This window comes from Aythya fuligula, chromosome 3 (assembly GCF_009819795.1).
Source record: "Aythya fuligula isolate bAytFul2 chromosome 3, bAytFul2.pri, whole genome shotgun sequence".
Classification (NCBI taxonomy): domain Eukaryota; kingdom Metazoa; phylum Chordata; class Aves; order Anseriformes; family Anatidae; genus Aythya; species Aythya fuligula.
In genome coordinates, this window is record NC_045561.1 from 62047267 (window position 1) to 62061300 (window position 14034).

The 14034-nt window shown below is 45.0% G+C and overlaps 1 protein-coding gene across 5 annotated transcripts in view; it reads right to left on the reverse strand.

Annotated features, from left to right (window-relative positions):
* The window catches only part of MAP3K7 (mitogen-activated protein kinase kinase kinase 7), a 48382-nt gene extending 43895 nt beyond the window's left edge, over positions 1-4487 (reverse strand). For 2 of the 5 annotated variants that reach the window (XM_032183792.1, XM_032183791.1), the window contains exon 1: positions 4308-4485. In XM_032183792.1, the coding sequence (XP_032039683.1) occupies positions 4308-4400 (93 nt within the window). In that variant the 5' untranslated portion in view covers positions 4401-4485. Of the gene's footprint in view, positions 1-4307 lie in introns of all 5 variants that reach the window. The other 3 variants (XM_032183794.1, XM_032183793.1, XM_032183796.1) reach the window with 2 other exon arrangements.
* Between the last annotated feature and the right edge of the window lie 9547 nt (positions 4488-14034).

The window sequence follows — 14034 nt, forward strand, 5'->3', positions numbered from 1 at the left end:
CCCAGGCGTTCTTATGAGAGGGAAATATCAGTATATTTCAGGGGACGCAAATTGATTGATCGAACATATTTCTACATGTTGAAATAGATGTAAAGTCTTACATTAATGGTTTAACTAGACTGTTACTGATTTGCGAACGTTTTACTGCAAGCTAAATTTCATCCACATGAAATTGATGTTGTGTAACTACTGCTATAAATTCACACTCTACACTTCAGCTAGTTTTTCATGTAGATGAATTAAGAGAATCTTCCACCAGTATAACTAAACAAAATTTAAACGATGATTTCAATTAAATCATAAATGTACCTAGACTAAATCATAGAAATTCATGCTTATGCTTTCACCATCTACTCAGTTTTTGTCTTTGCTTCTGGATGCCCAGGACTGTACCTTAGAGGCTTGCTTTCTGAAAAAGGCTGAGAAGTTGCAGACGTGCCTAACTTCAGATGGATTCCCAATTACCACCCCTAGCTCCTTAGAACCAAGCCTTTTGTACCCAGGTCAGAATATTATTCAGATATACACCAAATGTATAATTCAGATCTCAGTGCAGTTCTTGTCAACACTCTTTCTACCTGCACAGATTTTCAGAACAGGTATTCTACAACTATAGACACAATCCATGGAGGACTGCATCTAAAAAAGATGAAGTCTTACACAGAGGTAGCAACAATTCCATGTTCAGCAGATGTTTACACAATCCAGTGTTGTCTTGTAGTGCAAGGGACATAAGTGGTCACCGCATTTCATTTAAAGTTTACTCTAAAGAAAAGCAAAGAGCAAAACACATTTATCTCACTGAATTCCTCATATATTTGCCTCTGAACTTCTCTGCTCCATAACTTCAAGGAACACATACATAAATTTCAGCACACTTCTCACAGAGTTGATGAAATTATTCAACTGCTTCAAAAACATCTAACGTAGGTGAACCGACTAAAAATTGAATCTCCTTAGTTGCTGGCACCTTAAGTAGGTTTTTCCTGAAATAAATATTTAGAAAGCTTACTTATTTATCTTAAAGAAAACATTCCCCGAAATCCCCTTAGAATTCACTGCTGTTCAAACAGATTGCTGAGTACAAACTTCAACGTATATCACAGTACATAAGGAGAGTGTTAAACAACAGTTTTCAAGTAAATTACACACTCTGACACTTGGAACTTGCAACTTGGCAAATGAGGCAGTGGTTTTCAACCTGCCTACATCAAGCAGCGACTGGGCAGGGCCCCAGCATACAAGACCAGACGTGCATCTCTTGGCTGTGCAATCTAAGGCGCACACACACATCATGTGATGAAGAGGTCTGCGCTTTGGTCATGTATGGGACTGTTCTCGAGTTACATGATGGAGAAGGGCTGATTTCAATTACATTAAATTTTCAGATAAATTCTTAAGTATTACTTATCTGGTTTCTTAGTTTTACTTATCTGGTTTCTAGTGATTTGTTGGTCCAGTACATGAAAACTTGAAAAGGCAGTCACACGGTCAAAATTAGGCATGGTAAAGTAGGGAACGTTTCTGTTGAACCCAAATTTTAAGTCGCTTTTCCCCTTCTAGTTTTGAACACACTCCCCTTGTCACATCAATCTTGACTTGACTCCAACTCATTCATAATTATCTCCACATTTTACTTCAGTCCACGCACTTTAAAAAATGAAAAGGCAGCCTGAAGTTGGAGATATGCTTGACTTACAGGAAGTAACAGTGCAGGATAGCTGCACAATACAGCCACATACACGGTAACTAAAACAAAACATGGTATATTCTTGATATCCTCCAGCAGAGTTCGGCTAAACCTAAATGAAAGTGCACTTATAGATCTCACATTTATTAGCAAGGACTCAGTGCCTGCAAGTATTCCAGAACTTCAATATCTATTAATAAACCAGTGGCAGCGTGGAACTGCTATCTGCTGACAAGACAGCCTTGATAATACAACAGCAAAGCTATGATTATACAAGCATTCATTTGAGTTTCCACTGCAGATCTGTTGACACTCCATTTTGAAACATCTGAAGTTTACCATTAAAACTTGACCATTTTGAAACCTTACAGCCAATTCAAAATGCTTGAAAACTTCTGGATCTGCAGTGAGCACAGACAACTTTCAGCAATAGGGTATGTTTTATGATTGCAAAGTTGTCTATCTGCTCTGAAACTGTACCACGAATAAGAGGTTAACAACCACAGTTGACGAAAGCTAGGTCTAAGCATGGTTCCTAATTCACCTGTTTTATCGTAAGGTAGATCTTAATTCTCTTACTGCACAATGACATTTAGACTGTTCAGCACTATGGTAGCCCCATTGCCTAATAATAATATCGGGTAGAACAGGTACATAAAGCATAACTCAAAATGCTACAACAGCTGTCATCAGCTTTCCTCATGAAGAGGACAATTCATCAAAGCTTCCTTGCTCATATTACATGAGATTTGTCATCTCCAACACAGATACTACTTTGGGGACAACACAGCCATCACACTAAATAAGGCCCAAATTAGTGCTTAGGCATTATCTCTACATACATTTTTGTGCATACATTCCTGTATCTGCAGGTGCTAGGCAGGCATGTACGACACAGCCATGCTCTGGACATTAAGCTTTAGAATGACAAATTCTAGGTACGCCAATTACTTGCTTTGCAAGTCCACATTTTCTACGTGCAAAAAGGCAATACGGTCCTTGCTGACAGTCTTCCCAAGGGTGCTGTGAGGATAAAAAATTTGTATAGTGTTTTTTTCGTTCAAAGTGCTGTGTGCGGAGTGTATGTGCTACTCACTTTTATGAGCCATCACTGGGCACCTTTTTATGATGATTAAATTCCTACGAACTTTATTTTCTTCTGTGGGTGAGGAAAGCCACTTCTCCTGAAGAATGCGATTTGATCCCTGTCCATTAGCAAGTGTTGCAAAAATGTCAGTACATTATCAAACGCAAAAATATTTTAAATTCCCAAACACCATAAAATTGTCTCATTTTACAACAGTTAAATGCATAAAGGGAAGAGGAAAGATTAGACGGAGTCAAAAAATCACCAACGTTACCATATCGTACAAAGAAGAAAAGGCAACATTTTGGAAGAAAATATCTTCTGAAAGCTTCCAGTGCCTGCTTTGGTGGAAGCTGAAGGCACCATGATGCTACCTGAATACAGCAAAAAGCATTCTGATGTACTATTAAATACCACAGATTTTATGTTCTATGAACCCTCCCAAGCTATGCAAGCCCAGTCCGATAATTATGACCAAAGCACTTTAATGGTTGTTATACCCATAAAAGCTACTACAAGAAGCTAAATTTACTCCCACATAAGGACTTTGAGAACAAAAGGGGAATTATTACTGAAAGAGATAGACAGTAATTGGCAAATAAACACACAAAGCAGTCTTCAATGTCTGTTTGGGACCAGCCTCTATGAACTTGTGCGATCAAATTCAGTATGGATCTGCATGAAGCAACTTCATGCCAGTAGAGACCTCACCAGAGGAGAAAAATCCAGCAGAAATATTTTGTGTGTGTGTCTGTGATTTAAACACTGCTGTGGTAAACGCATACTAAACTTTTCAGTAAAGTATGCAAGCTTCATGGGAAATCCAGGAAGACAAAAAAGACCTTTAGAAATTCTGTACTTTACCCAAAGAATTCAAGGCAGTAATCTCACTGTGAAACTCCCTACCGGTGAGGAAGAAATGCTCGCTTCCAACTATGTTACACTGAATGCCACTTCCTGGGTAACAGGCACCAGTCACAGATAAGTGTTACAGATCCACGAGTGCAACATCATTAGCGTGTGTCAAAAAAAAATAATAAAATAATAATAATAATAAAGAAGGATAGATGTGTGTCCTGACTGCCATCAGAGCTGTAAACTTGGGCGATAGTTAACACTGGTACGATGACTAAATACACAACGATTCAGGCCGGTGGCAGGAGGAGGCGAAAGCAGAGACGCACTGAAACAGGGATTCCCGGGGCACACCAGAGCTCGCAGTTCCCTCCCGTGCAAGCCTTTGACAACTGCTCTCACCACCCATCCCACGACGGGAGGCGAAAGTTTCGGGGAGCAGACGGCGCTTGGGAGACGCTCCCGTCCCCGCTCCCGCGTGGGGGCTGGCGGCAGGCGGCTCCCCGGCAGCCCGCCCGCTTTGTTCTCCGCTGGGGGCCCGGGGGAGCCCCCCGATTCCCAGCGGGGCAGGGAGGGCGCCGGGAGGGCGGCCGTGAGCGCCCGGCTCCGCTCGGGGCCGGTCCCTGCCCGAGGCCGCGGCGGGGGGCGAGGCCGCGCTGCCCGCCACTCGCTCACCTCTTCCACCTCGATCTCCTTGTAGTCGATCTCCTCGAAGTTGAGCACCGGGGGGGTTTCAATCATCTCAGCGGAGGAGGCGGCAGCGGACATCCCTCCTCTGGCACCTGAGGGGACGAGAGCCCAGGGCAGGCCGAGGGGGGCGCAGGGCCCGGGGCTACGCGGGGCTCCTGGCCGCCGCCGGCTCCTGCCCTCCGCGGGGGCGCCGGGCGCCGAGGGCCTGACCGGGACGAGGCCGCATCCGCGGCGGCCGCGGGCCTCAGTGGCGGCGGGCGGAGGCCCCGCAGGCCCCGGCGGCGGCGGCGGCGGCGCCGCGGCGCATCCCGCGCCCTCCCGCACCCCCCCCCTTAGGCCGCGGCCTCCCCGGAGCCCGGCAGCCGCCTACGGCCGCGCGTCCGCGGCGCAGGGAAGGGGGCGCCCCCGGGGTGCTGCCGGCGGTGGCGGTGCGGGGAGGGAAGGGGGGGGGCGCTCAGAGCCGCCGCGCCGCCGCCACCGCGGACATGGGAGCCGCTTCCTGCCGCCCCGGGCCGGGCCGGGCCGCGCCGCGGGGGAGGGAGCGCAGGGGAAGGGGGCGGGATGGGGAACGGCGCCGGCAGCGGCCGCTGCTCCTCGGCCGGCCGCGGCGGGGCCACGGCCTGGCGGCGGCGCCCCCGCCCCCGCCCCCGCCGCGCCGCTCCGCCCCCCGGCCCCGCCGCACGCTGCCGGCAGGGGGAGCCCCGGCCCCGGCCCCGGCCCCAGCCCCAGCCCCAGCCCCGGCCCCGCTTCCTCTTCCTGCCCGCTCCCAGCCCCGCGGCTGTGGTGGCGCCGCCGCCATCTCGTGGTAGCGGGGGCGTGCCCCGGGCTCGTTCCCCACACACAGCCGAGCCTTACTGCTCGCCTCCGTGAGGCGAGGGGCAGAGGGCTGGGTGTTGAATGTGGCTGACACACGCGTGTGTGTTTGTACACGCGTGCACAAGTGTGTGCATGTTGTCTCAGTTCTGCCTTCAGAGACGCAGCGGTGGTTTCTCAAGAGGAAGTGTGTGTGGGAGGGTGGCTGGGCAGGGGGTAATTAAGGGAGTGATGCACACACGCAGCACTAAAAGGGGTAGGACTCGTGAGCCAGCACACCTTCACCACGCCCTTTCCTGTCCACGAGTTACGGCAACAGCCCGCTCTTAACAGCTGGCGTGTCTGCTTGTGCTTCTGGCTTGAGCAGCGCGTTTGGGGGTAACCTGCTGGAGAGCAGCTCTGCAGAGAGGGGCCTGGGGGTCCTGGTGGGCAGCGGGGTGACCACAAGACAGCAATGTGCCTCTGTGGCCAAGGTGCCCAATGCTATCCCGGGCTGCAATCGGAAGAGTGTTGCCAGCAGGTCAAGGGAGGTGATCCTGCCCCTCTGCTCAGCCCTGGTGAGGCCACACCTTAGAGTACTGTGTCCAGTGCTGGGCTCCCCAGTACCAGAGGGACATAGAACTAGGGGAGTGAGTCAGGAGGGCTACGAAGACAATTAGGGGACCGGAGCACCTGTCATACAAGGACAGGCTGAGAGAACTGGTTCTGTTTAGCCTGGGAAAGAGAAGAGTGAGGGGACACCTCATTAATGTGTATACATATCTGAGGGGAAGATGTCAAGAGGATTGAGCTGGTCTCTTTTTAGTTGTGCCCAGTGACAGGACGAGAGGCAACGGGCACAAACTGAAGCACAGGAGGTTCTGGCTGAATATGAGGGGGCACTTCTGTGCTGTGAGGATGACAGGGCACTGGGACAGGTTGCCCAGAGAGGTTGTGGGGTCTCCTTCTCTGGAGATATTCAAAACCTACGTGGATGCCATCTGGCACAACATGATCTAGGTGATCCTGCTAGGCAAGGGGATTGGACTAGATGATCTTCAGAGGTCCTGTCCAATCTCAGCCATTCTGTGAATCTGTGATCCCTGTTTTGGTGCTAGATCTCCTAGGTTTAGTATGTAGGGCTACCCACGGTGCTGAGATGGAGTGGATGTAGTTGCTGTCTCTCACTGAAACAGCTGTGCTTCATTTCCATATGTTTAGCCTCAGTGCTATATATAAAAAGTTATGTTATTGTAAAATACTATTAATGGCACGTAATTTCAGCAGCTCCAGTGAGCTTTCATAGATCTTCCTCACTAAAGTGCTAGCAAATGTTTGTACCTCACAGTGAAGTCTAGTAAATGGGAAAGAGAGCTGATTTACACAGCTAGCCTGAAAAAGCTGCTTAAGCAATTAACTGGGAAAGAGAAGATCAAGATAAGGAGGAATATGGGCAGTAACCTACCAACATGATGGCTCCAAATGTTGCTAGAAAAAGCGAAGTAAAACCAGTCCTGTCACAGCTATGGCTTTTTGCAATAGATTGTCATTTTGGGTTGTTTGCTCCCTTTTTGCCTTTTCCTGTCAGTCCTGCTGGGAATTCCAAATGTCCAGAAACCCCCAGACAAACTGTTGTGGTGCAGGTGGTGCAGGTACCAATTGACTGCATTGCAAGCAAGATAAAACTCGTTTCCAGAACAGGTTGGATCAGTGTGGTTACATTGTGCAAGTGACCTTTGTGTGCATGGGGAGCAGGCTCATGTCCTGAATACCTCAAATTCCTGTTGCTTACTGATTTTACAATACATTTTGGTCTAGAAAGATCTAAAGAGGCTGGTGTTAGAAATGGCAAGGCTTCCCTTACCACAAAATCTGGTTAATATCTGCTTGATCCTGAAGTGGAATAATTAGGAGCCCCTAGTTTCTGAAAGGTTGTATTTAGATTTAGGTACTGACTCTGGTGCTCTCAAGATGCATAGTCTCTGGATGATGCAGATCTAGCACCCGATATACTCAGGTGTACGTTGCAGTTTTGCCTTCATGAAAGCTGCCATTAGTGCACACCTTTATAGTGTGACATGGAGTCACAAAATAGGCACTTTTGTACCTGGACCTGATGACTTAAGGAAAAACTTATCACTGGTGTACGAGTAGCAGCTGCTGCTACTATGTCAGGTGCTGAGTGTGCAATATGTTGGCTCTTGGAAGATGAAGAATATAGATTTCTGAGGTATTGAGAAATTAGGTTAGATAAAAAACAGGCTCCTAACATTTAGACACTTCTCAGATAAATTTGTAGTGATGAATGGATTGCTTCAGTCCTGTAAACACTTTTAAGATTTTGCACATGGAAAGTAAGGAGGAGATTGGTGACAGCCAGCATGGTTTCACTAAGGGCAGATCATGCCTGACAAACCTGGTGGCCTTCTAGATGAGGTGACAGCATTGCTGGATAGGGGAAGAACAACTGACATCATCTGCCTGGACTTGTGCAAAGCATTTGTTGCTATCCCCCATGATATCCTTTTCTCTGAATTGGAGAGACATGAGTTCGATGGATGGACCGCTTGGTGAGTAAGGAATTGGATGGATGGTCACACTCGAAGAGTTGTGGTTGATGGCTTGATGTCCAGGTGGAGATCAGTAGGGAGTGGTGTTCCTCAGGGATTGGTATTGGGACTGGCACTACTTAACATCTTTGTTAGTGACATGGACAGTGAAACTGAGTGCACCCTCAGCAAGTTTGTCGATGACACCAAGCTGTGTGGTGTGGTCAACTCGCAGGAGGGAAGGGTTGCCATCCAGAGGGACCTGGACGGGCTTGAGAGGTGGGCCTGTGCGAACCTTATCAGGTTCAACAAGGCCAAGCATAAGGTCCTGCACCTGAGCTGGAGCAATCCCAAACACAAATACAGACTGGGTGGAGAACGGATTAAAAACAGCCCTGAGGAGCAGGACCTGGGGGTGTTGATTGATGAGAAGATTGATATGAGCCGTCAATGTGTGCTTGCAGCCCAGACAGCCAACCATATCCTGGGCTGAATCAAAGGAAGCGTGGCCAGCAGGTCGAGGGAGGTGATTCTGTCCCTCTGCTCTGCTCTCGTGTGGCCCCACATGGAGTACTGTGTTCAGCTCTGGGACCCCCAGCACAAGATGGGCATGGACCTATTAGTCCAGAGGAGGGTCACAAGGATGATCAAAGGGCTGGAGCACCTCTCCTACAAAGACAGGCTGAGGGAGTTGGGGTTGTTTTGGAAAGATGGCTGCTTGGGTGGTTGTACTTTAGATGGCAGTTGGTGATCTCTGGTAAATATAATTGAATGTTTGGCTTTCTGTTATGTTTCACAGAACTCTCTTGAGGATACACATCAGGCAAGTGACAGTTGCTGTCTTTTATATTTTAGCAGTGTGATTCCTCCGTTACCTTTATTTTTTTGTTGATGAGAATTAAGAGCACAGAGGACAGCATTCCAATTATAGTTGTTTGTAAGGTTCATTTCCTTTCTGAAATTGATGTAGAAATATGTATCTCAAAAATAATGAGTTCTCTCTTTTGTGAAAGTGGAGTCATCATCATTATCAAAATGTCACTGTTGTGAAGATCAGATAGGGTTTTAAGGAAGTGGTAATTTTGCTGTTACTTCTTTTTGTTTTCTGACTGACAGTCTTAATTAGCTATGTGTTGGGTTTGAGGACTGAGGATAACTTGTACGCTCCCAAAATAGAACACTTTAAATATTTATTCAACAAACACATTTGAAAGGTGAAGGAAAAGAAAAGCACTCCAGCTGCATCCATCATGGGCTTTGTTTATCTGGGAGAAAAGCTTTGTTTAGAAGAAAAGCCTAGAACTTGGGAAGGCAGTGTTCTTTCCCTCAATAGTTTATCTCTCACGTTGGAGAGAAATTACATTTCAGGGAAGGTCAGCACTTAAAGATTGTTTGAAATCTCAAGATAACATGTCAAATTTCAGGTTCCAGCTCCCTTAAAATTATCCCATGTAACAGCTGTAGGAGTTTTTTTAAGAAGAACAAACCATCATTATTTTAAGGTAAAGGAGGAAAAAAACCCAACAACTAAGTAATTTCTTTAAGAAGACTTCACCTTGTGTAATACTTTCAGTATATGCATTTTCGTTTCAGCTGGTTAAAATACCTAAGTTTAAGCAGGGGAAGAATGATGCTAGAGAGCAGTGGTGGAAGGTGTTGAATGGTGTCTTGTTCAGTATGGTGCAGTTCTTGCCTAATCCGCTCTTCTCATGTAGCTTCTTCGGCTCTTGTCGTAAGATTTCCTGCATGGGTTGCAGCATTTAGGTATGTCTAATTTGACTGTGAATCTCAGTTGCAATCACAGAATGGTTGAGGCCGGCAGGGCCCTCTGGAGGCCATCTGGTCTGACTCCCTGCTCAAGCTGGGCCACCCAGAGGAGGCTGCCCAGGACCTGTCCAGGCTTTTTTGAGTATCTCCAGGGAGTATTGGATCAGTGTGGTTACGTTGTGCAGGTGTTCTCTGTATGCCTTGGGAGCAGATTTGTGTCCTGAACACACTGAATTCCTGTTGATTCTTGCTCCTCCAAGAAGTCTCCACAACATCTCAACATCTCTGGGCAACCTATTACATTGCTTGGTCACCCTCGCTGTGAAAAAGTGTTTCTTGATGTTCAGATGGGACCTGAACCCGACTCCCGACTCCTCCCATGTTTCAGTTTGTGCCCATTGACTCTTGTCCTGTCACTAGACACCACTGGAAAAAAACTACAGTTCTTTTTGCGTTTTAAAAACTCTTGCAAAGCAGCATAAAGTTTTTTTTTTTTTTTTTTTTTTTTTTTTTTTCTGCAGAATACTTTGTGATAGCAGCCCCAACGTGCTTCATGTTTTTTTTTTTTTTTTTTTTTTTTTTTTCCTTATTTTCCTTTCTGCACAGACTTCTCCACACTATGTAAAAAACTTCTGAAGGGCTGTGAATTCACTCAAATACCTTCAGCTGAGGTATGCCTTATTACTTGCAATGAAAAGCATACATTTTTAAAAAAATACAAGCCTTGCAAAACAAGTACGTGAGTTGCTTTGTGAAATACCAAACACAGCTATATGCAAGGAACTGTGTTCACTTTGATAAAGGAAAAGGAAGTTCTCTCATATGAATCTTGCAGTAACTCAGGTGGTCAGAATTGTTCCTGAAGAGTGCTCTGCCTCTTAATCTGCGGCATATGAGATCTCAAAGGTTTCCAGCAGCCCAAGCTACCCAGAGAGCAAGGAAATAGATGTAGTGCAGCCACTGTGCACAAAGGGCAAAGTAAAGGTGAGAGATGATCTAGATGCAGTCCCAAAACTAAATTAACACTTCACCCCTGTTGCAGCTGGCAGCAACTGGGACTGGCTAAGTGGCTAATGGGAAAAGATACTAAAGAATTAGCACAGGGAGAAGAAGAAACCCATGGTAATAGACTAGCTGATCTTCAGTTGAGGGGTCTAAAAGATATGGTATGTGAAGGTTCCGATAGAGGATATGTTAGGGAAAGGCAGAAGTGTTTTCAGGCAACTGTGAAATAACAAAAGTGATCTAGGCATCTAAATACAGTCTGCTCTCAGAAAGCTTTAAAGCTTTCTTTTTTTTTTTTTTTTTTTTTTTTTAAGGAATAATAGAGAGCATGGAGGTAAGTAGAATAAAATGTCACATCTCTTTTTTAATCAAGGGTAAATTATCTCAGATTAACAAAGGATCATTTTTGATAAATTCTGTGATATTTTTAGGCACAAGGAATGGAATAGAACTATTCTATCTTGATTGTATTTGATTTATTGCCTTGTGGGAAATTATTAATTAAGCTGGATATGATAAGAATCATTAAAAGAACTGAAAGTGGGTAAGGAGAGCATGAGAGCAGTCAGAAGACAGTGGGGACCATCAAAAGGGAAGTACTGGAATGGAAAGAAGTTACTAATAGATTTTTTCTTGAGATTGAGTTTTGAGATCAGCTTTGTTAATCTTAATAATTCCATTAATGGTGTTGACAAAAGAATCAGGAGAGTGGCTGATACTTTCTGGTGACACAAGTTTAGACAGCATCGTTAATGGAGAGGAGGATAAGAATATCAAATGGGAAAAATTAGATGACTCTAGGGACAAGAGAAATAGAAGTGGCTAATATTTAAAATATTAAAGTGCAAGTTTGTGAATTAACTTGAGGACTCCTGGCATCTTCTTGTCCTTTAAGAGACTTATTGGGAACAGATGAAGAATACAGCTTGCATGTTTTAACTTGTTTCAGGAGGACTATGAGTCTTGTAGGTAACGTGCCTAGAAAAAAGTCCAAGCTTGTATATATCCTGTATGATATACGTGATAAAGCTATACAGGGTTATGCGAGACCTCATCTAAAAGCCCCTACAGTGCTGGTTATCGGTGTTCCAAGAAAAATAAATTGAGGCCAACCTAGATGCAGAGAAAACCTACTAAGATGGCCAAGATAAGAGAGGGCTTACCACAGAAGGGAAAATAAAACAACTTGGCATGCTTAACCCTGCAAAACAGAGAGGATATGTGTTGCCTCGTTTTACAGAGATTGGAAAGATAAAGATATTGGAAAGGTAAGCAGTGCTGATGAAAAAGTGATGTTCAGGCAAAAAGAAACTTCTTTTGGCACAACAATGCTGTTAATACATGCAAATTGGAAACCTGAAAAAGCTTTCTAGCCACCAGGGCCGAAGTTGCTTAGCTGTGTGGTGCCTGATCAGTGAAATCATTTATTTGACATAACTACCTGTGAGAGCAGAGTACTGTATTCATTGTCTAGGGAGATCTTTTCTGATCTTATGTTGGCCAAATGAGTGCTATTAAAAGTGTAAATACTATAATGAATTCTAATCATAGTCTTTTTTTTTGGCTGAGTATACATTGAAATGAACTCATATGTTTATTACTTGAAAAAATATATTTTTGATAGATTTATGTGAGTAAGGCTTTGTTTTGAAATACAAGACGAAGTGTGGAGGGACAATTTTAATATTTTTTTCAATCCTGGAAAAGGATTATTGATTTTTTTTTTTTTCTTTACCATCTCTATAAACTTCAGACTTATGAGTCAAAAGAAGAGGAGGGAATTCTTGCACGTAGGATTTTTAAGTCATACTAGAAAAGGGAGATGACAGCCTTCTGTGTTTTAGGCAGGACACACGAGTGTGGAATGCCACGAAGTGCTATAATAGTGGACTGGAAGTAAGAGGGGAAACCACTCATGGTTTTAATCCTGTAATAAGAATAAAGACTAATGTCACCTGAGCACTTTTCCAGAAAGGCTTTTGAAAGTCAAGAACTCATCTTCAAAATGTTTCCATTTTCCTAGAAGATCTATTCTGCTATTTAAATGAGAAACAGGGATAGGTGCTCTGTGTACCTAGTTTCTGTTTTCATGCCAGCTAGAACTGACAGCAGCAAGAACATGGAGAGCTGTAGGTAATTCGGTCAAGTGAGCCAGCAGGTTAGAAACACCTCCACAGAAGGCTAGGGAAGGGCAGCCTGATTCTTATGGAGTTTGCAGTACTGTAGCCTTTACTTCAACAGCCAAATCAATGGAATAAAGTGCTGAGCCAATTAACTTATGAAGGCCTAATTTTTGGCATCTCCTCAACATTTTCTAGTATCTAAGCATGTAAATCTTCAGTGAGCACAAATCCATCTTTCTCTTCATATCAGACCAGTAGGTTAGATGTTAATGACACTTCAGAGGCTGCTACACCTACTAGTTTTACTAGTCATAAATTTGCTCCTTGTAAAAAGGTTTAGTTTCTTTAAAATTTGAAAGAATTGTGAAATACAGGTGTCACATTCTAGTGGAGAATCCAGCCCTAGAGACACTGAGTGTTTTACATGGGTGGTGCTGTTAGTCATTGCTCTTCCACCCTATGTGATCCAGTTTATTGGTGCAAGGGAAGGGATCCAAGCTATGTGTTGTTACTCCCTAGCTCAATTAATTTTTAAGTATTTTACATGAAGTGGAACAAGAAGCTGAAGAACACTCAGTGCAAATTACCCCAAAATTGTATTTAATGACATCTTTGGGAGATGAATGTTTTAGGAGTGTTTGAATCCTCTTGGGCAAAGAGGTTTTGGACGGTGGTCCCCGTTGCACATACTGAACAATTCAACAAGAAGGGCTCATACAGTGATACTTTTTTTTTCTTTTTTTTTTTTTATTTTTTTAATCTCCTGTTGGCCAGTCTAGCACAGATTTTTTTTTTCTTGCAAAAACCTTAAACCAAAACATTAAAGATGAGCAATGAAAGAGCTGAAAATAGCACAGCATGCAGATGTTTCCATTTAGTGGCTGAATGGTTGAGAAACTATTTCATGTTGTGTGATTGAGGAGTGGACTTGCAGCTGCAAAGCACCTGCACTAGCAGGTGAAGTGGCCAGCAGGTCAAGGGAGGTGATTCTCCCCCTCTGCTCTGCTCTCATGAGACCCCACCTGGAGCACTGCGTTCAGCTCTGGGGCCCCCAGCACAGGAAGGACATGGACCTGCTGGAGTGAGTCCAGAGGAGGGTCACAAGGATGATCAAAGGTCTGGAGCACTTCACCTACAAAGGCAAGTTGAGGTTGTTCAGCCTGGAGAAAAGAAGGCTCTGGGGAGACCTCATAGGGGCCTTCCAATACCTAAAGGGGGTCTATAGGAAAGCTGGAGGACTCTTTGTCAAGGAGTGTAGTGACAGGACAAAGGGTAATGGCTTTAAACTAAAAGAGGGTAGGTTTAGGTTAGATAAAAGGAAGAAATTCTTTCCTATGAGGGTGGTGAGGCCCTGGCACAGGCTGCCCAGAGAAGCTGTGGATGCCCCATCCCTGGAGGTGCTCAGGGCCAGGCTGGATGGGGCTTTGGGCGACCTGGTCTGGTGGGAGGTGTCCCTGCCCATGGTGGAAGCATGGA